At 43.8% G+C, this 27535-nt stretch overlaps 1 protein-coding gene across 5 annotated transcripts in view; it reads left to right on the forward strand.

Annotated features, from left to right (window-relative positions):
* The first annotated feature begins 2072 nt into the window (after positions 1-2072).
* Positions 2073-27535, forward strand: part of MEIS1 (Meis homeobox 1) — a 235288-nt gene continuing 209825 nt past the window's right edge. For all 5 annotated transcript variants that reach the window (XR_004624944.1, XM_034659232.1, XM_002917735.4 and 2 more), the window contains exons 1-6: positions 2073-2876; positions 4737-4963; positions 6790-6931; positions 7501-7551; positions 8338-8388; positions 9859-10005. Coding sequence is in view for 4 of the 5 variants with exons in the window: in XM_034659232.1 (XP_034515123.1) it covers positions 2865-2876; positions 4737-4963; positions 6790-6931; positions 7501-7551; positions 8338-8388; positions 9859-10005 (630 nt within the window). In the remaining variant the exon portion in view is untranslated. The remainder of the gene's footprint in view (positions 2877-4736; positions 4964-6789; positions 6932-7500; positions 7552-8337; positions 8389-9858; positions 10006-27535) is intronic.

The following is a 27535-nucleotide window of genomic DNA, read 5'->3' on the forward strand; positions in this document are numbered from 1 at the left end:
GTGTGCTGGAGGCTGGGAAGACTCAGCTGCTCGGCTTTATGAAAACTCCACTATTGGGGGGGAACTGGGCGTTGACTCGCGGGAAGTACTAAAGGACTAGACAACACTTAGGGAGACTATGCGCGCTGGAGGGAACCTGATTCCAGATACAGGTTCTGATGCTCTCCCTGTGTCCCCTGCTCCTTGAAAGCCCACTTAACAGAAACTTGAGTCCTACCTCTCGGACTGATGCAAATTCTCTTCTAGTTTGCACATTAAGAGTTAGCCTCAATACTTATGAGAGCTCCTAACCTTTTCCAAACAACCTCTGCGGATAGGAACACCCTAATCTTTCTCAAAACTCTCCTCTCTACACCCCCGTTTAGGACGAGGGTTCGGTCCGCAGCTGGCGGAGTGGGATGGGGCTGGGGGCAATGGGAGCGAGAGGCTGACTGCTTTGGGGGTGTCAGCCTTTTGGCCACCATCAGGGCGGGAATGGGGACTGGCAGTTTGCATTCCCGGCAGATCGAAGCTCCCTGCTGATCGATTATTTGATAATTGATTTTCCCCGCAGCCAATGCGCGGCCGCTTTGGCAGGAGCGCCTCCTGATTGGCCGAGCCCTCCTCCACGGCTGCCTACCGAGATTTGGGTGAGCTCATTTTCCAGTCGACCGCAGGGGGAGTTTTCTGTAAGGTTTCAGCTGGAGGGAGGAAAAAAAATCCTGCTCCGAGCTGAGCGAGCTGCGAGCCTTGCTCGAGGATGTGAGGTTTCCAGCCCGCTGGTCGAGCTGCCGTGGCCAAGCCATCTCGGCGTATCAGAGCCAGGCGGGCAGAAAAATAAAAACGAAAATAACACTACTAAATATAATAATAAAAGGCAAGCTCAGGGAGGATTTTGTTGTTGTTAAGCCAGAGAATAGGTATTTAAACGGAGAAAGTTAAAATCAGTGGCTGGTTGGAGCCTCCGAGTTGCGGTTTGGGACAGGTTTTTTGTCTGAAATCTCAGCTCCCGAGGTGAATTTCTTTTTCTTTGGCACTGGGAGTTTTCCCTGAGCCGGGATGAGGACGGGAAAACGGAGTGGGGGGAAGAAGGGCTGGGGACGAGAGCGCAGAGCGTCGCGGGGGAAAGAGCTTGGGGAGCGGGGTCCCTCCAGGCCCCAGCACCGCCGAGGCCACAGCCCCTCGGCTCTTCGAAGACAAAGGCGACGCGGCCGTAGTCCGAACCCAGCGCGCCGACTCTGCCGCGCCGCGCCCTGGGCGCACGGCTTCCTCGCTCGGAGCGGGTCGGGGAAAGAGCCTGCTTCCCTGAGTCTCCCCGGCCCGGGCTCCACCCGCGAGGTCTGGGCTGCTCCGAGCCCGCGTCGGGTTTCGCTTTCCGGCGATCATAAATAGCTTCGTGTTTGTAAACAGGCGCTGGGGGCACATTCCCCGCTCTCCGCTCATTGTTCCCTCCCTTCCTTTCCCACTTCGCGCAGGACGCCGGGGCTGGGGCTGCGGGCCTCCGGGACTAGGAGGTGGGGGAGGTCCAGACCCCAAAGTGAGAAAATGCAAGCATTTCCTTTCCTTGGGCCGGGTGTCCACCTCTGACAGCAGTTCTAAGCTGGATCTGCCGAAAGCCCCAGCCTTCGCCACCCCACGTTCTCGGGACTTCTTAGCAGAACCTTTCCCAGCCTTGCTCCTGGTCATCCTCTCTCCCGGTTTGACTTTTCTACTTGGTGGGGGGGGGGGTCAGTTCTGAGAATGCAATACTTTCCGCATTAGTCCCCTCCGCCCCGGTAAATGCTGGCAGACCCCAATAATTTCGAGGAAAGTCATGAAGTCTATGCGCAGAGAGCCCTGTGCAAAATAACTCCCGTTGCTGCCTGCCCCGCGTTTATTCCCAATTTATTTCAAGAGAGTCGGCTCTGGGGAGAGAGTCTGGAGGGGGAGGGAGAGAAAAGAATACGGAAAATAAAGCCTGCGGCCGGGGGCTCCTGCCCGCGTTTGTGCGCGTGTGCCCTGGGTGTGTGGGTGTTTGTGCCTGGGCGTGCGATTTAATGGAGCGCCTCTCTGCCTCTCCAGTGCGGCCAGAGCTCGCTTCGCGCACCCACCCCTGCCGAGAAGCCTACTTGCTGCAGCCCAATGCATTGTGTAAGACGCGACCTGTTATGGCCACCACTACTTCCGGGTTCTAGCATTCTGGTCGGAATCCACCTCTCCGCCTGTGCAACACACACTTTACACACGCACGGAGACTGCAAGCGGGCAGCATCGATCGTGGCTCCTTTAAGACAAACTCAGACAGACATTTTTTTTAACCCTCCTCCTCTAATCTCCCTCCAGTGCAGCAGTTGCAAAGAGGGAGAGAGAGAGAGAGAGAAAGAGAAAGAGCGAGCGAGAGAAGAGAGAAACTGATTAGGAATTAGGACTGATTCAAGGCAAGCGAGCGCTAGGGCTTTGTGCATTTGAATATTAACATTTGAGGTGTTCTGACCAGAAGAAGACAGAGCGGATGATCATTCATTCACCACGTTGACAACCTCGCCTGTGATTGACAGCCGGAGTGGCAGAAAGCCATGAGATTTGGTAGTTGGGACTGAGGGGCGCTCTTTTTTTTTTTTAAACTGATTTTTTTGGGGGAGAGAAGATCTGCTTTTTTTTTTTGCCCCCGCTGCTGTCTTGGAAACGGAGCGCTTTTATGCTCAGTGACTCGGACGCTTTGCTTCAGGTCCCGTAGACCGAAGAACTGGGACCAGTAGCTCACGTTGCTGGAGACGTTAAGGGATTTTTCGTCGTGCTTTTAAAAAAATTTTTTTTCCGGGGGAGTTTGCTTATTTGTTTCTTTTCACACTGGCCTTAAAGAGGATATATTAGAAGTTGAAGTAGGAAGGGAGCCAGGGAGGCCGATGGCGCAAAGGGTACGTATTAAAAAACAATTGTGGAACTCAAATGTGAGATTAAATTGAAACGTGGCTGAAAGACACTGCTAAAAAGTTTCCTTTTTTTCTGTCTTTTTGAATGAGGCTCCTAAAGCCGTGGCCTGAAGCTAGAGAATTTATTCAGTGCATTTGTAGACTTATGTATGTTACATGTAATTAATTCGAGTAATCAAGTTTTCTATAGATTCCTAACCAGCAGCTATATAAATAAAAATACAAGCTCGGGCAATCATCTGTTTAAAAAACAAAAACAAAGAGCACTAGATACCTAATGCTATATAATGTGAGTATTCAGGGAGCAGAAGTTTAAAGCTATTTTTAAAGTAAATGAAGCAGCTAGAAACTTCTGATATGTTGTGGATTGTGCTCATCTTTTAATATCATTAGAAGTATTTAGCTTTTTTAAGCAAATGACTTTGTCATAGTACAATGGCTTTGGTGGTCGGAAAACATTCATCTTTTAAAAGTGATTTTAATGTGCATGGATTTTTATAAAAGGTAATACTTTGGAAGTTTTTGTTAGAAAAGCCCTGCACTAATTGGATACTAAGCACACAGCTACTCACTTTAAAAATGCAATACTAATTTCCCCAATATTCCTATTTGAATGGAAATGTAGTGAGAGTAAAGTGAGACAATGACAACCCAACTGAGGTAGTTTCTTAAAAGAAAGGGGGGGTCTACAAAAAGCCTTCCTTGCATAATTTGTGTCCTGGCCCTCAAAGCCCTGTTTGCAAAAGAAAGTTACTAGGCTGACACATTTTTCTTTACTGCTTTGGTTCAGGCAAATGTCAGCGTTCTTCCAAACTATTTTCACACCTCTGGCTTTAAGGAGATGAAAGTGGCAATTCCTCTTTTCTTTGAAAATCATTTCACTCTCAGCGCCTCCAAATCTTGGGAAAAGAACTTGCCCGGAATGAAGGAGGAGAAAATTCTAAATAGCTAAATTTTGCACACAAAAATAATGACAATCAATATGAAAGTAGTTTTTCTGAAGAAAGATGATGGGGGTTGTATGTGCATTTGCTTTTGAATTTCCTTTACACCTGATGAGTTACATTTGCCTCATTGACTTCTAGTCTGGGGGGGGGGAAGTTCATTAGAGTAGAGAAAATAGAATATCTAACTGTTCCAACTATAGATTTTCTTTGACTTTGAGGGGAAATTGCCCAATTCTAAATTCAGCTCTAAACATGAAAAGCTACGTTTCTCTAAGTTTCGCTTATAAGGAAGCCAGTTAGTTTTGTATAATTTAGCAGAGTTTGTCTTGGAAAGCAAAGGAAATGCAGTGTCTTGCAGGACTGCCTAACCCCACGCTGGCAGAGAAAGAAAATGAGAAGCCTGTCTGAATTCATGTGCTTAGCTTAGCTGTTCCCATCGTTAACTTTTTTTTTTTTTTTTAATTCCCCCTGATGGGAAGGGGCTGTGAAACTAGGCGGGTTTGCTGCACTGTCCTGGCACGTTTTATTATTGTGATTTTGAATTTCCTCCTCTAGAGACATGCACGTTTTACCTTCCGCCCTCCGGGAGAATGCCTCCCTTTCTTTCCTTCTTTCTTCCTTCCTTCCTTGCCAAAGGATCCTGAATTTCTGAACTAGTTGATAGGGACACAAGTTAGGGCAAGACCGTTCATCCCAGCCGAGTCTCAGAGAGAATCCTAGAATTTTTACTCTAGAAATCATTTTTAAAATAAGAAATCTCAACTTTAGAGATGCAAGGCCACTGAATTCCGGGTTGAAGGACCCAGCTGGACTGACATTATATAAGCTCGGTGCCCTGCCGTCTCCCCATTTGCCCGCCTGGCCTTCTGAACCTTGTTTTCTCCTGTTTGTCATGCAGTACGACGACCTACCCCATTATGGGGGCATGGATGGAGTAGGCATCCCCTCCACGATGTATGGGGACCCGCATGCGGCCAGGTCCATGCAGCCGGTCCACCACCTGAATCATGGGCCTCCTCTACACTCGCATCAGTACCCGCACACAGCTCACACCAACGCCATGGCCCCCAGCATGGGTTCCTCCGTCAATGACGCTTTAAAGAGAGATAAAGATGCCATTTATGGGTAGGTACAATGGGCAGCAGTTTAAGTAGTAGAGACGCGATGTTTCCTCTATTTCCCTGTGCCTTTGGTAAAAGGAAAGCCAGAGCTCTATGAATTGGAGGTACACTATTTGGTAACTTTTCATTTGCATTGCATGGAGAATTTGGAGGGGCGGACTGCCATCCCGGATGCCCCCCATCTCCACACACGCTCAGCGCTTGCCTAGCACCCAGCTCCTCCAAGGCCGTGCAGGCGAAGGGGGTCACCGTGCAGGAGAAGTTGCCAAAGGTCCCCTGTCCCCTCTCGGACCCCGGCTCTGTAGCTCAGCCGGTTGGAGTCCTCACTTGCTCGAGTTCGTTGGGAGAGCGTTGGGGATTTCTAAATGTAGGCGCCTTTGTGTTGGAACGAAACTTTTAGTTTAAGGGAAAATCTTTTAAGCCACTGATTGTTCTGACTTGCTAAGTTTACTCAGCAACCGTATGCTGGCTCGGCCGCCACACAATAAAATCAAGGGAGGACAGTTGCAGGTCAGGCAAGGGGGAACATGCTTTGCATTTAGGGAGTTTGACCACCGTAGGCAGGGAGAGAGCTCGCTCTGAATTGTTATAGACATTGAGAAACTTCTAGCTGTTTTAGTACTTTGTGTTCAAAGGCGAAACCTGCAGGATTTGGAAGTAGGTGTGGGGGTGCTCTCAGGCCGGTGCTGTTTTCAGACTGTGGTTTACACGGTGTTTGCCCAGGCCAGTCGATTTGACCCAGGGCTGGTAAAATCCTTTGAAAGTCACTTGTGCCTACTGTGTGCTCATGAATTTGGGGACCTCATTTTACTTTGCAGCAACTTTTATTTCTATTTGTTTCTTCTTTTGAAAAAAATCAGGCAACACAGACCTCCCCAGCTGAAAACCCTTTCTGCTTTATCTTCTGGTCCCTTGTGTGATGGGCTTGTTGAAATCCCAGCGTTCTCTCCGCAGCGTTAACTGCAAATGGTTTAGGCTCCGGGACGGAACATTTGGGGACGCTTTGAAAGACCCCAAACTGTTAAATTCCCGGCTGGGCTGTGAGAGCTAATAAAAGACTTGAGACACCTCCTTGAGCATTAGTAGAAGCATTTTTTTTTAATGGGTTGAGATAAGCGACATCTAGGCCCCTCGCAAGACTAGCTGCTTTGCCATTCCGCAGAGACAAAAATGAAAGGCTTCACCGCAGGAACATTTAAAGGAACTTTCTTTTGGGGGCAGTGGGGGCCATTGGCTAAGAGAGGGACGTGTGCAGGGAGCTGAGGAGGAGCCTTCCTGCTCTCTGAGGGCCGTGGGTTGGAATCGGTAGGTGCAGCCCTCTGACAGTCGGTCCTGCAGCCATAGAGGTCCTTTCCCCAAGTTAGCTGAGCGCCTGCCACCAAGATCCCCCGAGTCTTGGGCTTTGCGAGCCTGCCTTGGAGGAGCCCACTTGAGCGAGCCTTTCCAAGCGCTACGCCCACCGCCTTTCTTCTCCACCAGGTCCTAGATGCGCAGCGGAGGGACGAGGGCTTGTCGGGGTGGGAAACTTAATTCAAAATGGCTGCTGGAACAGCTTGGGTTTTATTCTTAGCAAATGTTACCAATTTCTCCGGCCAGATATGCTGAACCGATCCTCAGATACTGTCCGTGGCTAAGGGCCTCCGACTTCGGAGCCCTAGGAGGTAGGGGAGGTGAGCAGTCACCTGGGGGGCAGGAGGGAGGAAAAAAGTAGATGACAAAATCAGAGAGTGGGTCCCTGCCTCGAGCTCCTCTGGCTGTTTTCTTGGGCGCCTTTTTCACTGACTCGGGACTAACCATTGTGTTGTTTGTGACTGTTGTATTTTCTTGCAGACACCCCCTCTTCCCTCTCTTAGCACTGATTTTTGAGAAATGTGAATTAGCTACTTGTACCCCCCGCGAGCCGGGGGTGGCGGGCGGGGACGTCTGCTCGTCAGAGTCATTCAATGAAGATATAGCCGTGTTCGCCAAACAGGTCAGCAAAATATATGTTTAAAAAGTAAAGAAAAAAGAAAAGAAAGAAAAGAAAAGAAAAGAAAGAAAGAAAGAAAGAAAGAAAGAAAGAAAGAAAGAAAGAAAGAAACTCCCTCCCCCACCAAGCACATTTTCAAAAGTAACCAGTAAATAGTCCACCGTAAGCCATGCCTGTGACATCTACCCTGAGATTTTCCTCCCATAGGAGTGTCTGCGGACGACTTAAAATCACCCATAGTCTTCCCAACTCACGCTTCATAACCTAACGCAGAAAGCTCACTCTATAAAATAAAATCACAAACACCACGCGCGGTAGCTGCCTTGGTCTTGGCGAGCAGGGCAGCGTCCTCTAGACTCATAGCTACTGGTAGAAGTCACCCTGAGCTCTGGGCTTCTTTTTGGCTTATTTGATTCACGTTGAAGTGTTTCTGCGCGGGACGAACTCGGTGTCACCGAGCCCTTCCCGGAGGTTACATCTTGCCCCCGACAGGGTAATGAGGCAAGAAACTAGGAAGGCGACCAGATTTCAAATGTTCTTTCTTTCCCCCCCCCCTTCTCACTTGTATTTAGATTCGTGCAGAAAAACCTCTATTTTCTTCTAATCCAGAACTGGATAACTTGGTAAGAGCGGACCCCTTACTCCCCTCCCCCAACACCCCTCCCCCCAAGCACCCAGCTTTGCTTTAAGAGCCCCAAGGTTTCGAGACGGGTCTTCCCGTAGCTGCAAGGCGGCTGCAGACGTTTCCGTCCACGGACAAGTGGTCCGGGACAAGATCCCGGGGAAATAAATTCATCTCGAGAGGGGCCGGGCAAGCCGGCGCGGGGAAACGCGAGCTTTTGTTTTTTATGACAGCCGGGCAGCGCAGCTCTAATCAGCGCGGGGATTTATCTCCGGGCCTGTCAGCGTGTGTGCTTAAACTTTGCGGACTTCCCAGCCCTCAAAGTCGCGTCACGAGGGCAGCAACCGGGCAAGAGTCCCCAAAGCACCAGTATGCCCGAAAGGTGTGCGGAAAGCAGCAGAAAGTATGCACTGTGAAAAGCCACACTTTCGGGACTATTTGGAATATTTTCCGTGCACTCTTTTCGAGGAAACATCTAGTCCAGGGATGTGGCCCTTTCAGGTGGGGTGGGGGAAGTGGGGCTGAGAAGGGGAAGAGCCATGGGAGAGGAGAGTGTTTACGATCCCCACTTAGATGCTTTGTTGTTGTTTTAGCTATTTTTTTCCTCCTTAAGAAATATAAACCTCTAGATGGTACACAGTCCCTGCTATTAAGTTTTAGTGTTATTGTCATAAATCAAAATAACTCTATTTACTGGGGGGGGTGATAGGCTGGAAATGGTAGAGCTGTGACAGCCAATTTTCTGCAAACTAGGAATAGGGTGCTCATTCTTTTTGTATCTTTGCAGATGATTCAAGCCATACAAGTATTAAGGTTTCATCTGTTGGAATTAGAGAAGGTAATTTCTCTAGCCTCTTTTCCTTTTGCTTTCTCCTCACCCCCAATCTTGAGGGGGTGGGGTGGGGTGGGGTGGGGGGAGGGTTCTGAATGGCTGAAGTTCAGGCTTCTGAGACATTTGCATAAATGTCTTTCTTTCTGGTAATTAGTGTCAAGGCCAATCTTAGCGTCCATTTCTCTTTGCAGTTTAATTACAATTTCAGCCACTAAAACGGGCATCTCCAATGCCCTAGCCCTGTATTCATTCTTAATACTTTGCTGGCTTTGTATAAACAGTTGCAATTCTATGCATCTCTCTTGATGTTTAGAATGCTGTTGTGAGTTTGCTTCACAGGTTATACCTTTGTGATCTCTTCTCTTCCTCTTCCCCCTTTTCTTTGCTACCTCTGGGTGGGTGGGTGAGGGAGTTTTGTTTAGTTTTGGTGAGTTTCTGGAAGACAGTCTGAGAGCAGTGGCAGGTCAGACACAGAGGAGAGGCGGAGGGAGGAGGAGGAGTGGGCAGGGAGTCTGGCGGAGGTGGTGGGGGAGGCACATTAAACCTTGTGCAGAGACAAAGCAGAGTTGATAGTTGTGTCAATTTCTTCAATCTGTGAATCCTGCACACACCCCACCTTCACACTCAAGAAAGGGTGTGGGATACATGATTTTGCTAGCTGTTCTATAAATCTCAGCAATAAAAACTTAATGCATTGTAATTCAAACTAACATTAAATTGCAAGCACACTGGGGTTTCTTGTGAGTTTTTGCATGTCAGTGATGCCTGAGGCCTGTAAGAGACTGCTCCACTTATACCTAAATATTTTGAAGATTTCTTTTTCCTTTTTTAAAAAAAATCAATTTGATACTTTTTTTGTGGCTGTAGGTGTTTTTCTTATCATGAGTACTGGCAATTTGATTTTCTTCTATTTTTTAAAAGTATCCTAAAATATGCTTCTTATGGGTAGAATCCCTAATTACAAATGTTATAAGGACTTGGGCTGTCAGACATGTATCCTATGCCACCACAGTACTGGTCCTTTGGAGATACACACACACACACACACACACACACAGAGAGAGAGAGAGAGAGAGAGATCTCTACTATACATATTCACATTTTCCCTTAGATTCATTGGAAAAGGACTTACATTAAAGTAAGTGGATGAAATTAAATAGTTTACCTTAAATGTCACCCACGCAGGTCACCTCTCTAATGGCCACAGCCCTGGGAGCAGATGAATTTAACACGGGTGTTGAATATGTTGTAGCTTGTGAATCATCTTGTCACTGTCAATTTTCTGGGATATCTCTATTTTGCAAGAAAAGAAAGTTATTCCTAATTCTGGATGCGTCTGGGGGTCTCTGGAGGACAATTGCTCTGTGTTTCCCTATTTGGAAGTTTGGATCTCACAAGGGGGGTGGTTTGCACTTGTCAATGTCATTTATGCACTCCTGATTATATTTCCATTTTTTTATTTCTGTCATAATGTAGGTACACGAATTATGTGACAATTTCTGCCACCGGTACATTAGCTGTTTGAAAGGGAAAATGCCTATCGATCTGGTGATAGACGACAGAGAAGGAGGATCAAAATCAGACAGTGAAGATATAACAAGATCAGCAAATCTAACCGACCAGGTACGCACTTTTCAATTTCAACATCCTTAGAAAAAAAAAATCTGTATGCATATTGCTTGCTGGGTCACTACCACCTCCTTTTATTATTTGCATATGATTAAGTCCCTTTTAGATACATTTCCATCGAAATGAAAATTTTTGAATAATGTGGCTATTATTGCTTCATTAAGGCTGGCTCTGGGATTCGACCTGGAGAGATGAGCTTGTAAAAGCTTTGCCTGCAAACTTGACCTGTTTCTTGTCGCTTTTAATTTTTGTCTTTATTTTATTTACCCTCTATAATAATGGGAGTGTTAACTGCCAGTGACCGCCTCTGATTGCAGGGCTTTGTTCTGGAGCATTTTTTTCCCCTTCTATTTCGAAGAAAAGAAAAGTGCAGGGTCTGCTTATTTCTTATTTTATTAGGAATAAACCCAAGATAGGTGGTCTAAGAGAGACAGCGAGGGTTTGAAATCTAGCAAATGCTGGCTATTTTCTCCCTGTCTATACGGTTCATTAGCCTGTCTTGTCAGTTTTCCTCGGCCGAACGCTCCTAGACCTCACTGAACATTGCTTTGTGCAGTGCTCGCTGCAAGCTCGCCCATTTTATTGTACTTAATAGAAAAAATAAGACCAGGCCGAGGTTATAAAAACAGATAAATATGGACGTTTCTCCTCCTCCTTTCCACTCATCCTCCAGCTGGTACGTGCACTGGGCCCTCTGGGTTGGCAGCTTGTGGAAGTGTCAGCGTCAGGGGCACCCCGGCGACTCCCTCCGTGTGGCGGTGGGGGACCTCGCGCCGCCTTTGCTTTCAACAGCCGGCTTTGCTTGCTTCGCCCCCTCCTCTCCCGTCCTCCCTCCAGGCCCTTCTTCCGCGGCGTTGCTAAGTGGGGACGACTTTTATTTGGAGTTGCTGGGGGGGATTTCTGTCCCTCTCTCACCCTAACACCACTGTTTGCTCCCAGTCTCTCTCTCTCTGTCTCTCTGTCTCTCTCTCCCTCCCTCCCTCTCTCTCTCCTGTCGCTGCGTCTCTGGATTGGCCCAAAGAAGTTGCAAAAATGCAATGAAAGTGAAAACCTGAGGAGCGGGTGAGATGAAACGGGCTCAGGACAGCTCTCCGTAACGAATTGCTGCAACGCGAGTAGAGATTTGGGTTGCGGGTCTCCTCTGGCCTCTCCATACATAAGTGAAGGCCTAGAGTTGTTTCTCTTTATGACTTGGCACGTGAGTTCCGTCTTGGGGGGAGAGATCAGCCTGCCTTTGTTAAGCCAAAGGACAGCCAGTCCTGCGGAGTTTCCTTTGCAAGCGCTGCCATGATCACTGTTGGCTAGCCGCTATCTTGCAGAGTCCTTGCAGGAGTGCCCGACTCCTGGGTCTTGGTGTCATCTTAAAGTTTTCTCCTCTCAACATCACCCTCTTAAAATAAATTCCCAGCTTGGATTTCTCTCGGTAATTCCGCGACAGAGGCCGAATTCCTCCTTTCCCCAAGAGCAGTGGAGGGCAGGCAGAGCTGAGCTTTAAAAACGCCAACGCGCCGGTTCTTTACTATGATTTGGCAAGTTGCGAACTTTCGGCAGTGTAGACGGGTGTACAGAACAGGCAGTCTGCGCAATCCCTGTGGGGCCCCGCCGAGGTGGGAAAACTGCGGGCGGCTCCCGGCCCCGGCTCCGGCCCTGCGGGCTGCCGGGCCTCCCGCCTGGTTCAGCCCTCCAGCCCTCACCCTGGAGCTGTTAAATGCAGATTCCGCTGAGGAACCCTCAGGTAGCTGCTGTTGAATAAAAATTGTAATCCAACAAGCCTAACTAGAAAATGGGATTCTAAGAGCTCCGGAGTGCTGGGTACATAAAGCTATTTGAGCAAATTACAAGAATCGCTTAGGGGCATGAATGAAATCAACACTTTAATTGCCTCCAAAATGAAGATTTATACCCCATTTTCTCATATTTTATTAAAGTCAAAGATAAAGGACCAAAGCTATGGGTTTTATTGGGGGGAGGACACAAAATTGATATAACATCATTGAGTTTTCTCCCTACTCCTTCGGTAAACTTTTGTTACACAGTTACCTTCATTTGAGATAGCAGATTGGTAGGCAATTGTAGTGGATGAAAATTCGCATTTTATTTTCCTCCCTCACCTAAAAAATGAGAAGTGTGCATCCCGCCCCCACCGCTTACTGGTGGGCTTCGCAGCTTTAGCTGGGCTCGTGGCGCTATTGGCTAATGCGCGTGGGCGCACTCGCGTGACCCCTCCAGCTCACCTAGGTCTTGGTCAGAGGGCAGCAAATCCAAGTTTGTTTTTCCTAATTGTCCGCTTCCCGGGAACCAGAAGCGAGTGTGCCTGGGCTCTCTTTGGAGCTGGGAGCGCGGGGCGCACGCGGGACCTAGCCTCGCCCCGGAGTGGAGTCGCCTGCTCTGGGAAGTGGGGAGAGAGAGACCAGGCACTAGGGCCGCCCGCTGGGCGCCAGTTCTTCGGACTGAAGCCTGCCTGCAGGTCCCTGGGGGCGCTGGACCCTTAGTGCGGCGCCCTGGGGGCTGGGCCCAAAAAGGACGGGCTCACCACCTGTCTGCGAATGTGGCCCAGCCAGTTTGAGCCCCCGAAGAGGGTACTCTCCGGGACTGAATGCTTCAGGTGTGGTGCGAGCGCTGGTCCTCGTTAGCTCATTAACCCCTCCGTCTCTAGGGCCTGCTGGCGGCACGGTTTATTTTATTTTACTTTTACCCTTGGAGGGCGCGAAGGCTGCCACCCGCGCAGAGACCTAGGATCGACGACTTTGATACCAGCCGGTTTACCGGAGGGCTAAGTCGGCGGAGATCCATTTGGCCTCGTAGTGATGCTTTTTATTTTTTTTTTAATTTTTATCAGATGAAGACACTAGTAGAAGCCGTAATCTCGTTTCTCCCCCCCCCAACCTGTATGTTCTCTCCCCCCCCCCAATTCCCGCCCACTTCCACTCTCAGACCCCAAGGAGCCAGGCCTGAGAGTCACCTCCCGCGGGCGCAGGCCTCCCGGGCGCCCTCTCCCGACGGCCTCGCTCTCAGCTGGGTACGGACGCTCCCGACGCCCGGAGACTGGGGGCAGCGAGGGGCACCAGGGGCTTCCGGGCCTCCGCTCCGGGCGAGGGCCGGGCTGCGCCCCGGGAGCCGGAGGAGCGAGGAACGATGGTGTGAGGCATGGAGGCGAGGGTTGAGCCTGGTTGTCAGTGGAGAAGGAAGCGGGTCCGTCGGGAGGCGAGACGCCTGCTTGGGGGTTCAGGTGGAACTGGGGGCGTCAAGAGGGGTTAGGCGGGGAAGAGCCTGGCCGCCCAGATGTTAGACTTTAGGTCTCGCTGCCAGAAGGAGCCGTCGAATGAAGTCTTCCTTCCCAGGGCTGTCCGTTGCTCGCCACTCCTTGAATCTAAGCATTCTCCACTCCAAGAACCGGTCCAGAGAGTGGAGAGAGAGGAGTGAAGAGTCTCCGGACCCTAAGGCCGCTTCCCGAGGTGGCCACGCCTGCTCGTAGCGAGCGCGTACTAGCTGGGCCTGTGCTAGGGCGCCAGCCCCGGTTTCCCACAAGCAGCGGGAGGCAAAGAAACGGTCCCTTTGGATTACAATTTTTATTCAACAGCAGCTCTCCGGGGGGTCCTCAGCTGAATCTGCATTTAACAGCTCTTGGGCGAGGGCTGGCGGACTGCACAGGGCGCCCTGTTGCATGTTAATCCAGATTTGTGCTTGACATCTGGGGAGAAGTAATGTGGCTCAAGGAGATGGAACCAGAAAGCCACGCACGCCAGGCAGGTTAAATGCCAAGTGCTGCTAAAACTCCCAGGGGAGGAGGATAGGCCTCCTGGGCCAGGCTGGAAAGCGCCAGGCCTGGGGCCTCAGGGATCCGGGGCAGCCTTGGGCCAGTGAGCTTTGGTTCCCAAGTGGGCTAGGAAAACCCTGCTGGCGATTGCTTTATTTTAAAAGTGCGGGGTGTTGTTTCTAAAGCATCTTTTGAGTTAAAAAATTCTTAAAACTGAACTTGGACTTGACTGAAAACGCCCCTTCCCTGCAAATTTGGGTAGGGATGCATCCAAGGGAGAATTAGCTTTCTCTTTTGGGAAGGTGTTATGGTAAGGAATGGGGATGAGAGGGCAAGGGACAGCCTAATGTCCTTGATGAATCAGATCTGCTGCTTTAGAAAAAAAAAAATAGATGAGGCCACTGGATATTTTACTAATACTAGAAATGCAGGCAATTTGTTTTCATCCAATAAGAAAACTGGCCACAAACAGCAAGAGACAGGAAAATGGTCCCTTTGTCAGGTAGTTTGTTTCTAAATGCTTACACATGGACACATCTTATTTAAATTGTAAATACTTCACAGGGTCCCAATTAATGCCTTTGTCTTGGAAACTCTCAGTCCACAGGCTTTGCATTGATGGGGGTCTTAGATTCATCTAACTTTACTCTTTGATTGTTGTTGTGGGTCTTGCGTTGTACTCTTAATTCCTTTTTTTTTTTTTTTGAAATATGTGAAGGGAAATTATGGCAAGATTCTCTTTAATGATTAAATAATAAGGTGTTGACTGCTTGTCACTACATTGGCTAATTGGGATGTTCGTTCTGGGTCCTTTATGGCTTAGTATCCTTTGAATTAAAACTTAGTTGTTTACCAGGTGTGTTTTTATTGTTGCTTTCTGGTTGGGTTTTTTAAAATTTTAATTCCAGTATAGTTAACATACAGCACTATAATAGTTTCAGGTGTGCAATATAGTGATTCAACAGTTCTATATATTACTCAGTGCTCATCAAGATAAGTGTGCTCTTAATCTGATTGGCTTTTAGTGTGTATCTGTGTGTGAATTTCAGAGTAGGGATGTATTGATTCCTAACAGGGGCACTTAAAAAACATTTTAGGATAAGCAAGTGAAGAGTATATGCAGATGGGTTGAGATCAATTACATTGTTAAATGTCTGTTAAGTCTAAATGCTAATACTACAAAAGTTAGTCCCTTTTCGTAGTGCATCTCTCTCTGTCTCACTCTCTCTCTCTGTCTCTCTCTCTCAAGTGAAAGTCCCCCAGTGCAAGTTCCACGGTTAATGGAAAGCAATGATACTAATGCTACTTTGTATGAAGTAAAGCCATAACGGTAACTATTGTTCAGTGATTTAACTAGCTCTGCAGCAGTAGGTCACTCAAATAGCAATCCCTCTCCAACCAGAATGACTCCATTGCTCATGATTTGGAAATATATAGAGTGGTTGTGTGCACTGTTGTTATTGGTCCTGACTTAGAGACTTTTATTAGAAAACATGGAGAAGCTTACGTAGTAGAGGAAGATGAACAGAAGGAAGGAAGGGGGAAAAAAAGGAGTAACGTTGGCGCTGCTTTCAAAAAAGTAACAGATATAATGCTATAATTGCCCAACTTTGAAAATAAACAAATTTTAAATCATTATATTTTCAAACCCTTGTATGTTTAAATGTTAAAATGTTTGTCATAGTCCAAAAGATTTAAAACACAGCTGTTGCTGGGTGAGGGAAGGAAAATTATGCAGAAAAAACTCCATACTCTTAAAAACAAAGACTGTTTGTGACCCCACGGTAGAAACAGGCTTATTAAGGTCAGGCAGATAGGCTAAAATATTGACACGAGTCCTACAGTAGTAAAACTAGCATACCTTCCCTCACAGGTAGACTGGGAGATACTGTGAAGAATGCATAACAAGTTATATTAAGACACTTGTCATAAATGAAAATATTGTCAACATGAATTCAAATGAAGTATTTTTGTATTGGTGATGTTATGCTTTCCATTGCAATAACAATATTTTCTTATGAAATGTAAATATGTCAAACAAATGTGAAATGCTTAAGTTTTAATAAATGATCATTTAATCATCAAACACAGCCCAAGTATGTATACAGAAACTTTTAAGGGAAAGTCGGCATACTGCCAAATTCCTATAGAGACTAGCAGGGAAATGATAAAAAAAAAATGAACATAAAATAAGACTTCCTGTAAGAAGGTGTATAATTCAACATTATTTGACTCCACTGTCAGGGAAATAGTCGAAAGATAGTAAACTGATACCATTCTCATTCATTTTTGTTACACAGTCTTAAATGTTTGCAGTGGTAACATTTTACGTGGCCTTTTTTGGATTATGATAGCTGTCATATGTGTATCAAAGTATCACTTGAATTTACGTTATAATTGAAGCAGATTTTTTTGGTCATTTCTCCTGAGTGCAAAACATTTAATTGTTTAATATTTAAAAATTACACCAAGACTATGGGAAAGTATTCTTTTGCAGATAGATAAAAATAAAATATATGTGACTGTGTGTCTGATAGTTGTACAGATGTCAGACTTAAAGTTTTCCAAAATCCCAAGTAAAACAACACTGCTGTAAATCATGTACAACTTGGTGGTCCTTCTCAGTAGGACCCATCAGCATGTAATACCTGTTTGAAAAGGTAGAGTCTAAAACACAAAATACAGTCTTCCAATTTGAATTTTAATAATAATTCCAAAATTTGACTTTTGGGATCCAGTAAAAGTTCGGGTATTTTGTTATCTTTAATATTTGTGAATAAACCTTACGTGTATAAAATCAATTTTGAAAAATTCAAGCAGTTGAGAGCGTGTATGTAGTATAAAAATAAAAGGACATTCTCACCATATCCTTAATTAAAAGTGCCATGATTTCAGGGGTATAGGAATTTGCAAGAGCTTTTTGGAGTCTTAAAACAGCCTCTCTAGGAAGTATACCTACGTTGGCAAATTGCTGGATTTCCCACACTTGTAAATTTGACATTTTAATAAATGGTACAAAGGATACCATGTGAAATAAGCAAGAATATAGTCATTTAAAAATTTGTCACTAGAATCCAATTTCAATCAATTTAATGCATTCATGTGTGCAGAATTAAAGCAATTGGCAACACTTTACTAGACTCTCTCTGAACGCGTTTTTTTTTCCAGACAGCATTTCTTAATCTAGGAAATACGTTCTTGTTAAAGGAAAATATAAATCTTTTGAAATTGTCTTATATTTCTGGACTTCTTGTTAAGAATTCCTAAAATTGACTAAAACATACCATTAAAAGTTTATTCTCTGATGGAAAAAAAAAGCTTAATTCTATATTTATTGAATTATATACCTATTGTTCATTGGCATCATGAGTATATACAGTTAAATACAAATTATAGCCTGGACTAAGTCATTAACTCTCTTCAAGATATGCAATAATCCTGCTATCACTTTTCCATGACATATGCACCACTGTGTATGCCATAAACTAATGGAGGATAAATAAATTGTAAAAATAAATTCTATATTATTTATAATCCTCAAAAACACATTTCTGTAATTGATTCTCCCATTGGTACTATTCATGACTCCATTTACAATTAGTAGGATTTATAATCATGAGGTAAAGAACCTTGAGTGTGAAATGTTGTGGTTCTTTAAAAAACTTACATGAAATAGTAGTTTTCCTCAGAAAGGAAGTGCTGTTACTATTAATAAGGTTACTAAGTAATACTCTTAAAGTCACCATGACTTCTTATGAGTTTACCAAGTTTAAGCAACATGCTTAGTCTCCCTACTTTTATTTCATTTTGACACAATACAAAGTCTTAAATTTTACAATGGATTTAAACGTATGTTATTTTGACTCATATAGAAAATCGTGGTAGGTGGATAATTAACATTTTGAGCGATATTAGAATGATTCCCGGACAACACATAACTTGGAATTAATTAGTGCTGATGAATTCCCATTTCTCTAGATTTTCTCCTTATACTTTACAACACCACGTGGTAGTGTGTTTATTATTAGTTGTAAATATCTGGGTTGGTGGTTATTATTTAGCAAAGTAGGGCTCTGGTTCTTTCTTTCTAATCACTTCTTTGCCACTGTTTGGTTAACCTCCTAGGCCTGAGATTTGAACTTGAACTAGTTTGCTAGGTCTCATTTCCCTGTTTGAGTACCTTGTGAGCTATTACCCACACATGGGTTTATTTTCCTGCAAAGATGAAAAATGTGACTCACTTTAGAACAGGTATGAGAAGAGACCAAAGTTATCAAATACTCCGAGCCTGTGCTTTACAATTAGGAACAAAACTGAAAACTATTGTTCTTGTTTGCCTTCCCTAGGGCTCTGAATACTTGATATAAAGATTCATATCAGGCCTTTTGTGTTCTTCCTCTTAAGGCCTAAGTGTTTATTTTCAGTGACTGTATTCTTAACGGATAGTCCATATTTGTTCCCAGACCTCCACGATTTGCATTTTATTCTGCATTTGCATTCACATTATGTCCCATAGAAACTCTTTAAAGTGAAGTGTGTTTATGACTATTATGAAACTCTGGAAAATGAAGTTTATAATGAAATCGACACAGTCATCAAAAGGACAATGAAGGGAGCAATTTGATGTAAACCCAGAGTTATCTTGTGCCATTCCAACTTGTAAAAGGCTTATCTCTCTTTTTAAAAAAATATTAGAAGCTAAATGAATAAGAATCTCTTTGACAATAAAGCTCCTCCTAATGTCTCCTTAACTGTTTGGATGTGTTCTTGAACATTAACTTAACTTGACAGACAAGCTATAATTAACTGTGACCTATAGTGTTTTCTGTTATTCAGAGACTATTCCTTAGCGATTTGAAAACTTAATTTCCGACTAAATGTTGTACAATGTCTCATGCTCTAAAGGCCTACTTATACCATTTACAAGAAGTGGAAATAGTTTGTGTGTCTCTAGGGCTTCAAAGGGAGATTCTTTGAGGGTGGGACTCATAATTTTTATAGTGTAAAATCCTAGCAAACTAACCAGTGCAGGTGGGCTTTGGGGGGATTTTTTTTTTTTTTTAAGGTAGCCTTCCTTTCTGTTCACTGCAATGTTAAATGTTATTCACAGGGAAGAAAAAATAAAGCCACTGTGTTTCATGAGACAAAAACTCATACATGACATTTTAAGTCTAGCTATTTTATTGATTATAAAAAGCAGTAGTGTAGAGAGAGAATTAAAAATTGCAGCAAATAGGTAGGATGCTGCAATCAGAATAGAAACTTTAACAGTAAAATTAAATGGGGTATTTTGGGTTTATTTGAAACATCGGCTTGAAAGTTCCCATCCAGATCTGGAATCATTTTAAAACCCCCGCTTCCGAATATTTAAGTGTAAGAACTTTGTGATAATTCCTCATTGAACGTTACTTTCATTGGAAATCATTCATTCAGAAGAGACTTAGTCTCATGAGTAGCTACTCTGCCCTTCACTCTTGAACAGTTCAGATAAATGTATTATTTATTTACAGTCTATTGTATACATTATTTATGGGAAATATGCTATAACTGTACAGAGCATATGGAACTTATCTTTGAGAGATATGGGCGGTATCTCCACCCAAAATGGCACAACCCTAAGTAGATAATAGGGTTACCCTCAGTGTGCAGATAAGTATCGTCTCTTAGAGCTCCATTACGTGTTTGTATGTCATAATTCCAGATGCACATGCATTTTTCCATTTTCATTTTAATTGTCATAGTTTTCTTGGCTCTAGCTTCTGCCAAAGGGAATCAGGAACTTTACATTTCAAATTGGTCTTGGTGATAAATTCATATGTTTGAGGACAAAAAAAGATACTGAGGAGCAGAACATTAACCCCTTCATTTCTTTCAATGTGCTTCTTTGTCCTTTAATGTGTTTACAATTTCCTGAAGAATATTGTCCATGAAATTTTAATGCTAGTTGGGTATTTGGTAGCTTGGCCTATTGTTTCACCACATTTGGGGATTCTGTAAGCTGTGTTCAATAACAAAATCACCAAGAAAAATATCAGACTCCTTGGTTCCTGCACTTCCTTGTGCAGAATAATAGAGACGTCTAGACTGTGCTTCTTCTATGCATATCAAGTGCATTGTTGGTGTTCAAGTATTTTTTATTCTGATAATTATTCAAAGCCAGTTACAATCCGTATTTGAGCGAGTATAAACATTTTTATTCTGGAATTTGGAATTTGCAGCAACTCAATTTTATTTTCCAAATTACCCTGCCATTTCAATTAGGTGCATTGTTCTTCACTCTTCTGTTTCGACATTCTGAAGGTTTGCTTGCCACCCTAATAGTGAGTTGTTTGAGTGTTTAATATTTATTGAGGGCATGTAAAGAACGTGCCAGTAGAAAAAGAGGAGAATAAAACATTAAGAAATCAATTATGGGGCTTTTCTTCACTTGTAGTATACTTCTAATACTCCACATACTCAATAACTGCTAGAATAGCATGAACAGCCTCAGAATAATAGCCTTGCATATGGCTGAAGAATGGCATTCCGATGAACTGGAATCCCTTAAAAAGTAAACCAACAGTAAAACTGAGACTCCTGCTTCTTGAATTGACAGCCACCTTCGTTGATCTCTCAGTTAAGTGACTTGAAATATAGAGAACTTGGCCATTCTAAGAATCAGAAATGTAAATTAAATTTCAAAATGCCTTGAGAAAGAGCTTTCTGATGATTTCACCAAAGATAAATAATGAAGGAAGGGGAGAGCGAGAGAGCTCAAGGATTCAAAAATCCTTGAAGAATGACAGATACTTTGAAAATACAATTTGGTTGAAAATATAAAAAGCTGGAAATGCTTCTGAAAAAACCACAGGGAAATTAGAGAATACCCTCTAGCTAATTGTTAGTGGAAATCAGTGGTAAATGTAAATTTCCATGATTCTTTTGTTCAAAGTATAATGCTATAAGGAAAAGAAAAAACAAGAGTACATCTTGGCTGAATGTTTTTTTTTTTCTTCTCATTTCAAAATTGTGGACTTTCTGATTTGAGAGTTTAGAAGTAGAAGAGATTTCAGAAACACTTGAGAAAGAGCAATTAAGTGTACTGATTGTAACTTTTAGTTACACAACCTCTCAGGCTGGGAGTATTTCAATAAAATGTATATAATTTAGAGCCAGAGCACGGGTGTTTGACTCTAGGCTTTGCTGGGAGAGGATAAGGCCCTGTCTGCCATGAGCCTTTGTGTCATCATCTGTAACATGGGGATAAAGAACCCATCACGTGGAGTTACTGTGACAACTAAATGTGAATGAATGTAGAGCATTTAAAACCCGAAACCTTAAATAAGCAGCATAGTGAATGATATTTTATCCCCTTGTATTCTACCGAATCTTCAGCAGCCTGAGTTTGATTTGGGGAGGGAAGATAGTGTGGTTGTTAATGACGTGCTATTTTATAGACCATTTTATAATCAAAGAGTTTAAGGAAAACGTCTTTTTCATTCTTACTAGGTGGGGTCACTATTATTCTGACTTCCTCCTAGCGTAAAAGAAGACTGGACACTCAGTCATGTTGCTGAGATAGTACAGAGAATCAGTACAGCGGCGCTTTCAGGTTCAGCCTCAAGTAATAGTTATGTGCAGATCTCGTGCTGAGTACTTTTCTCTACATTTCTGAGTGCAAATTTGCTTCATGGCTAGCGGCCAGTTGCTTACAAGGTCTTATTATCTACTCGTGCTAAGGATACAATGTTTTCTGCATTATCGGGATGTTCTTTTTGCTAGGATTGTTGCCTAGAAAATTTGTGGTTTGAAGTTGTTTTATATAAGACACTTTTGGGTTTATTTTATCTTAATTTGTTTGCAGAATGAGGAGCACTGAATACTGAGTTTCAAATGTAAAATAAAACATTGGGAAGCAAGCAATCTTACAAAGGGGATTTTATAACATCAGGTAATACTGGCATATAATTTATGGATTCTTCTGTCACTCCTAAATAGAAATAATAGAAAATAATCTGAATTTCAGCAGAAAGCTCTCAGAAGATAAATAAGGAGTATGGTTTGAAATATTTACATACAAATATTTGGAGATACAGTGGTGCCGGTTGGATTAGAGTGTTTGTTTGTTTAAACATTTTAATTCCGAATTACAGTTCACAGGTATTGCAGGAGTAGAGGTATATAGAATCGTTAGTCATTTAATATAAGGGTTTACTTTTATTAATTGCATGCCAGCCGGAATACAATGGCACAGGAAAAGGAGAGATTATTGAAACATAAATAAGTATTTTTACTAAGATTCCTAGTGTAATAAGGCTTTATTATCTCTTCCGTTCATGAGATTTTTCTCCGCAACAAACTGCTTAGTAGAATTTGAACATTCAGGGCACCTGAATAATTTCTAAATTACTCATCTACTTTCCAGTTATGAGACTTGGTTAAAACTGCTTGTTATCCCTTGGTAGTAGTTCCCCTTTGTAGTAATTGTTCTTTTCCCATGTTATTGTTGGAGTGCACCTGCCCCGTGTAGGAATCAGTGTTATCTTCCGAGCTCACGGTGGGGGGTCACCCTGAGATGCTACTAGCCTCGGTCCTCGATGTAGACAGATTGGACCACAGGTATCAATGCTGTGTGGATTTCACAAGGAATGCTTTTGGAATATTTCGGTGGTGTTTTATATCCGTAGACTTGTTCCTCAGCCTTGTCGATTTCATTTTAAATGTCGTGGATGAGTTAATTCCGCTCTGCAGGTCAGTAATGACCTGAGAGTGTCAGAGTTGAGTCCTAAAAGGTATCAGGCTGTGAAAGTCAGATCTTAAGGAGCACGGGGAAAGTGACCCAGTGTACTGGGTCTGGCCTCTTAAGGCCACTGCCTTCACACCTGCCACGGCGACCAGCCCTGGAGCCTGAGGAGGGGAGCTAGGCTCGGGCATTGGCAGGAGAGCAGGCAAAATAGTTAAGGGCTGGTAGATTTTAAAGATGCATCTGACTGCCAAACCGCTTTAAATTTCATCACAACATAATTAAAAATATTAGAGTTAGTTCCTTTCCACATTCTTTTGCCTTCTTCCTCATGCACACAACGTGTGTAGGTTGCTGTGTGTGCGGAAGTGGTGAGTGTGCACGTGAGTGTGCACTGGTGCATCTCCCGTGTTTGAACCTGAGGTTTTGGGGATTCTTGGAGCTCATACAATCACCTGATACAAAACTTTTCATTTAAAGATGAAATTACTCCTGGGAGAATTTTCACCAAAGGCAAAAAAGCACAAAAATTCTTCTCCTCCTCTCTACATGCCTCATTACACAGAGATAGAGGATTCAGTGTTTGAAAAATGATCATTTTTGTAGGTTTTATTTGTGGTACGTGAGAAGTGGGAAATCTGGAACTCCATTTAACAGACGCTGTCCCTGCCTTCACAAACTACCCGCCATTACCGTTGGACGATCGTGTATATCTAAATAAATAAATTCATACATATATATTTAAAGCAATACATCAGAGTTGCTAAGTTTTAGGAAGTTTTCAGAAATCTACCTTATGGGATGCTGAATTAGACCCCTTATGCCATGTGTGAGGATACCGGCTGGCTCCAGTGTGGTGAGCACCATAACTAAGAGATAATTGGATAATTGTTGAGATGCGTTCCTAGATTAAACGCTCACAATGGCAAATATGGTAGGGCTGGAAGGGGAAGTGTGGTGTCTTGGTGAGAGCCGCAGAATCTGAGTGGGGATGCTGGATTTCCATTGTCTCACCCCTAATTTACCATCTGTCCTGAGTCACCAAAATTACCCGTCAGGCCTCTGTTAAGTGGGTTAGTAATAAGCACATTTTATCGCGGCATTAAAAAGGGGCTCAACAAGCACCCTGGCAGGCCTACAGGCTTGGCAAAGGAGAAGGAGTGGGGGCGGGGAGAGGGAAGGAAATGAGAAAAAGGAGGAGAGTCAAAGGAGAAAGTTGGAAGAACTGTGTGAGGGAGGTAATCTCGTGAAGAGTGGGCCTCCCTGCAGCCGGCCTGGGCCACCCTGAGGGACACCTCAGGCCATCAGCAGTCTTCACCCAGCACAACACTCGCCTCCCCGACTTTATCATTCAGCAGGATGGAGTGTGGACTTAGAAAAGGTTTTGCTTCCAGACCATTCCCAAGCACATTTTAATGTGGCCCCTGAATCCACGCCTGTGGGCACACTCAAGTATTAATCTGTGAGCTTCTGGTATTTAAAAATATCTAAAAGCTTAAAGGGTAAAAGGACAGTTTCACTGTGTTAAAAAAAAAAAAAAAAGGCACTGCCCAAACTTGCCATGCTTAAATGAATTTGCTTAATGATTTCCAGGGATTTTTTTTTGGAAATCTGTGTAAAGAATTTTATACTTTTAATCTGAATGACCCGAATTTGAAGTTGGATAGACATAGCCTCAAAGGACTAGGTTTTGAGAACAGGGTTTACCTAGGGCTCTAGCAAAGTGTAGGTGCTATTTGTGGTTGATTGAGTTGAATGCTTATACTGTATATTTGGGTTATCAAGCAAATGCAAATGGGGGCCACCAAGATTTTTAAATAGGGCTTTTAGCCTACCAGACTTTAAATAACTCATAAAGAAAGAAATCCTAGGACTTCCAGTTTTTCAACTTCAAGTGCACCCTGGTAACCGTGCATTCCCTAGTATAGCAGTACCTGGACCCCTTCTCTCCTCCCCTCTCTGTGTATGGATCTCTCTGGTCCCTTTTTCTCTGATGGCATCATTGATTGGGTAACATATAAGGCATGGTCTCTGCTGAGGTTCTGTGCCTTTAAGCGTCCTGAGAGACACCGTTGAGACAGAAGTGAAAAGTCTAGGGGAGGGGACTAATCAGATGTGGCGACCCCGGCTGTGTGTGACGGTGGCCATCAGCGAGCCCGTCTGTCATGGCTCACGGACAAGGGCATACCCATGGGTGCGGACATCCGTAGAGCCCGTGCAGGTGTGGGAACATGAGTGTGCGTGCACCGAAGCATTGGGCACATGGGTGCTTTCCCCCCGTGGACTGGCGACTTCCCTGCTCTGGAGGGACTCCCCTGGTCTGGAGGGACTGCACTGTTCACTTTGGGAGACGAGCCACCTCTTTCAGACCACTAGAGATCATTTGCTAAAGAGACCCTGGTGGTTTGAAAAAGTAAATATACTCCCAAAGAGGAAACACCCTATGGATAGGTGGATAGACCAACTTCACAGTTTGAACCCTCTGATTATTTCCTCAATTTCTACGTAGCTGCTGGCCGACCTCTTCAGAATCAAGACCGGCAGACTCTAATTTATCTACCTCTTTGAATGGGACTGGTAGGGTAGAAATTTTGAAGAACAAAACCCCACTGTTTTTGGTCTGGGGAAAAAAAATGATTCTGACATCATATTGATGTGATAAACGACCAAGTGAGAAAATATGTCAAAGTGCTTTGTATACTGTAAAGCAATTTATAAACATTAGGCATCAAATTAAACCTGATGGGGTGGGGAGGAGCAAACCACCTGTAAAATCATGTTATTTGAAGGTGAAAATAAGATCAGTGTGCATTCCCTGAGCACACACCAGCTTGGAGATAGCCCAAGGCATACCAAACTGCACACAAAGTCAGCTCAGGTTAGCTATTCTTTCCAGAAGGTCTGTAAACTGAATACACCTGTATGTAGATATTTCAGGTTTGACTGGATCAACCTATGTCATTACATTACAAACTTTAGTAGCTGTCATTTATTGAGTGCTTGCTGCATGCCTGGAAATATACATATGTTATGCCTATAGAGGATTATTATTATTTTTTAGTTGAAATGTGATTGACAAAGAAGTCTTTTTGGTCCCTATTTATGGATTGGGGTATCAAGAGTTAGGGGAGATGTGACTTCTCTAAAACCATGTAAGTGGTGCAGCCAAATTTCAAGTTGGGATACGGCTACCCTCAAATTTCCTTTCTTTTGGCTGTGCTATACTGAAACTGAGTTTATATATATATTTATATTCATATTCATATATGAATATAAATATATATGATTTTATTTATATAAGAGGCAGGGGGAACAGGTAGAGAGAGAGGGAGAGAGAGAATCTCATGCAGACTCCACATGGAACAGGGAGCCCAATGCAGGGCTGGATCCCACAAGCCCGAGACCATGACCTGAGCCAAAATTGAGTTAGACACTTAACCGACTGAGCCACCCAGGCACCCCTAATATATATATTTTTTTATGGTGGTATGTGTTTGTGTGAATGCAAGTGTATGAGATATTTTTAAGTTGTACAAATCTTTTTCAGATGTTTTATGATATTTAATATTGGAGATCACAGTATCAGATGATAATTTAACATAGAAGCCCTCTACATATCACTTAAGTTACTCATTTGTTCATTCAGAAATATATTTGTATTTAATGTGTTACAGACACTTTCCTGGGATGGAAGCCATAAGGATGAATAAGACAAAGTTCAGTACTTTAAAACATTTGTAGTGTAGAATTCTACAGGTCATCACAAAACGATATGGGAGTGAAATGATAGAGGTGTGCTTGAGGTGCTTTGTGTGCGTCCTGGGGGAAGTGTGTGTGTGTATCAGGGAAGGCTTCCTGGGGGAGGTGTTATCTGAGCTGTAACTTAATTAGCAAGTAGGAAGTAATTAGGGGCTGGGGCCAGGAGGGGTGGTGGTGGGAAAGGGTGATGATTGGCCTGGAGGGACAAGCAGAATATATCTGTCAGAAATCACATGCTAGAGCACAAGGAACAAGTTGAGGAATGGTCCTTAGGGGGTGGACTGTGAGGGCTTACTCTATGAGGGCTAAGGACCCCAGATTGTAGTATTCTATAGGCAGTAGGGAGCCGTTCGTTCATTCAACAAACATTTTCTGAGTGCCAGCCAAGTGCTGGGCACAGACTTGATAGGTAGGATGCAATGACAAGCAAAACTGACCAGTCCCTGTCCTCAATTCTAGTGGAATTGAACTGAGAAGTGGTTTGACTGAGCTCTTTAAAGCTGGGAGGGCCTGACCAAGAGCAGCAATCACTAAGGTGAAAAATGAGAGATTTATCTATGTAGCGGTAAAAGTGAACAAGATTTGATGACTGATTGGACGTCTGGGGGAGGCGGGAGATAGGTGTCATGGATGGTCCTCAGGTTTATACCATGGATAGATGGGGTTATACCTATTGGGATCAATGACAAAGGAGAAAGAGTAGGATGTTGGTCGGAAGACGAAGAATTTAGCTTTGGACTTGTTGAGTGAGGTGAACATCTTTGCATGGGGAGGGTTTAGGAGGTAGTGGGGCATACAAGTCTAATGACTAAAGAAGAGATCCAGAGACACAAATTTCGTGGTATATGGGTGAGAACACAAAGTATGGTAGTGAAAGGAATTGTCTAACGAAAACAGGGAAAGTGATATGAGGACCAGAAGTTATGCCCCAAATTAAGGCATAGATGGAAAAAGGACGGAAAAGATGGAGAGAGGAACAGTTACCAATGGATAAGTTTATTCAGGAGGAAGGGTAGTTTGGGAAGTTGCAGTTCATCTGTTGGAATATTGGTGGAACAGTAAATGATGAATGATTCAGCTTAGTTCCCTAAGCCTTGGCTGAGTGCTGAGGGTGCACCATACATTGTGCTGAGCCAAGAAAGAACAAGACAGGGAAGATCCAGATGTTATCCTTGCCCTGGAGGAGCTTGCAGTCAAGGAGGTCTCTATTTGACTACCAGATACCAGTATAATTGCTTTAGAAATAAAAAATACCACTCGATGAATCTTAGCATAGCATCATTTAA

This window comes from Ailuropoda melanoleuca, chromosome 4 (genome assembly GCF_002007445.2).
Source record: "Ailuropoda melanoleuca isolate Jingjing chromosome 4, ASM200744v2, whole genome shotgun sequence".
Taxonomy (NCBI): domain Eukaryota; kingdom Metazoa; phylum Chordata; class Mammalia; order Carnivora; family Ursidae; genus Ailuropoda; species Ailuropoda melanoleuca.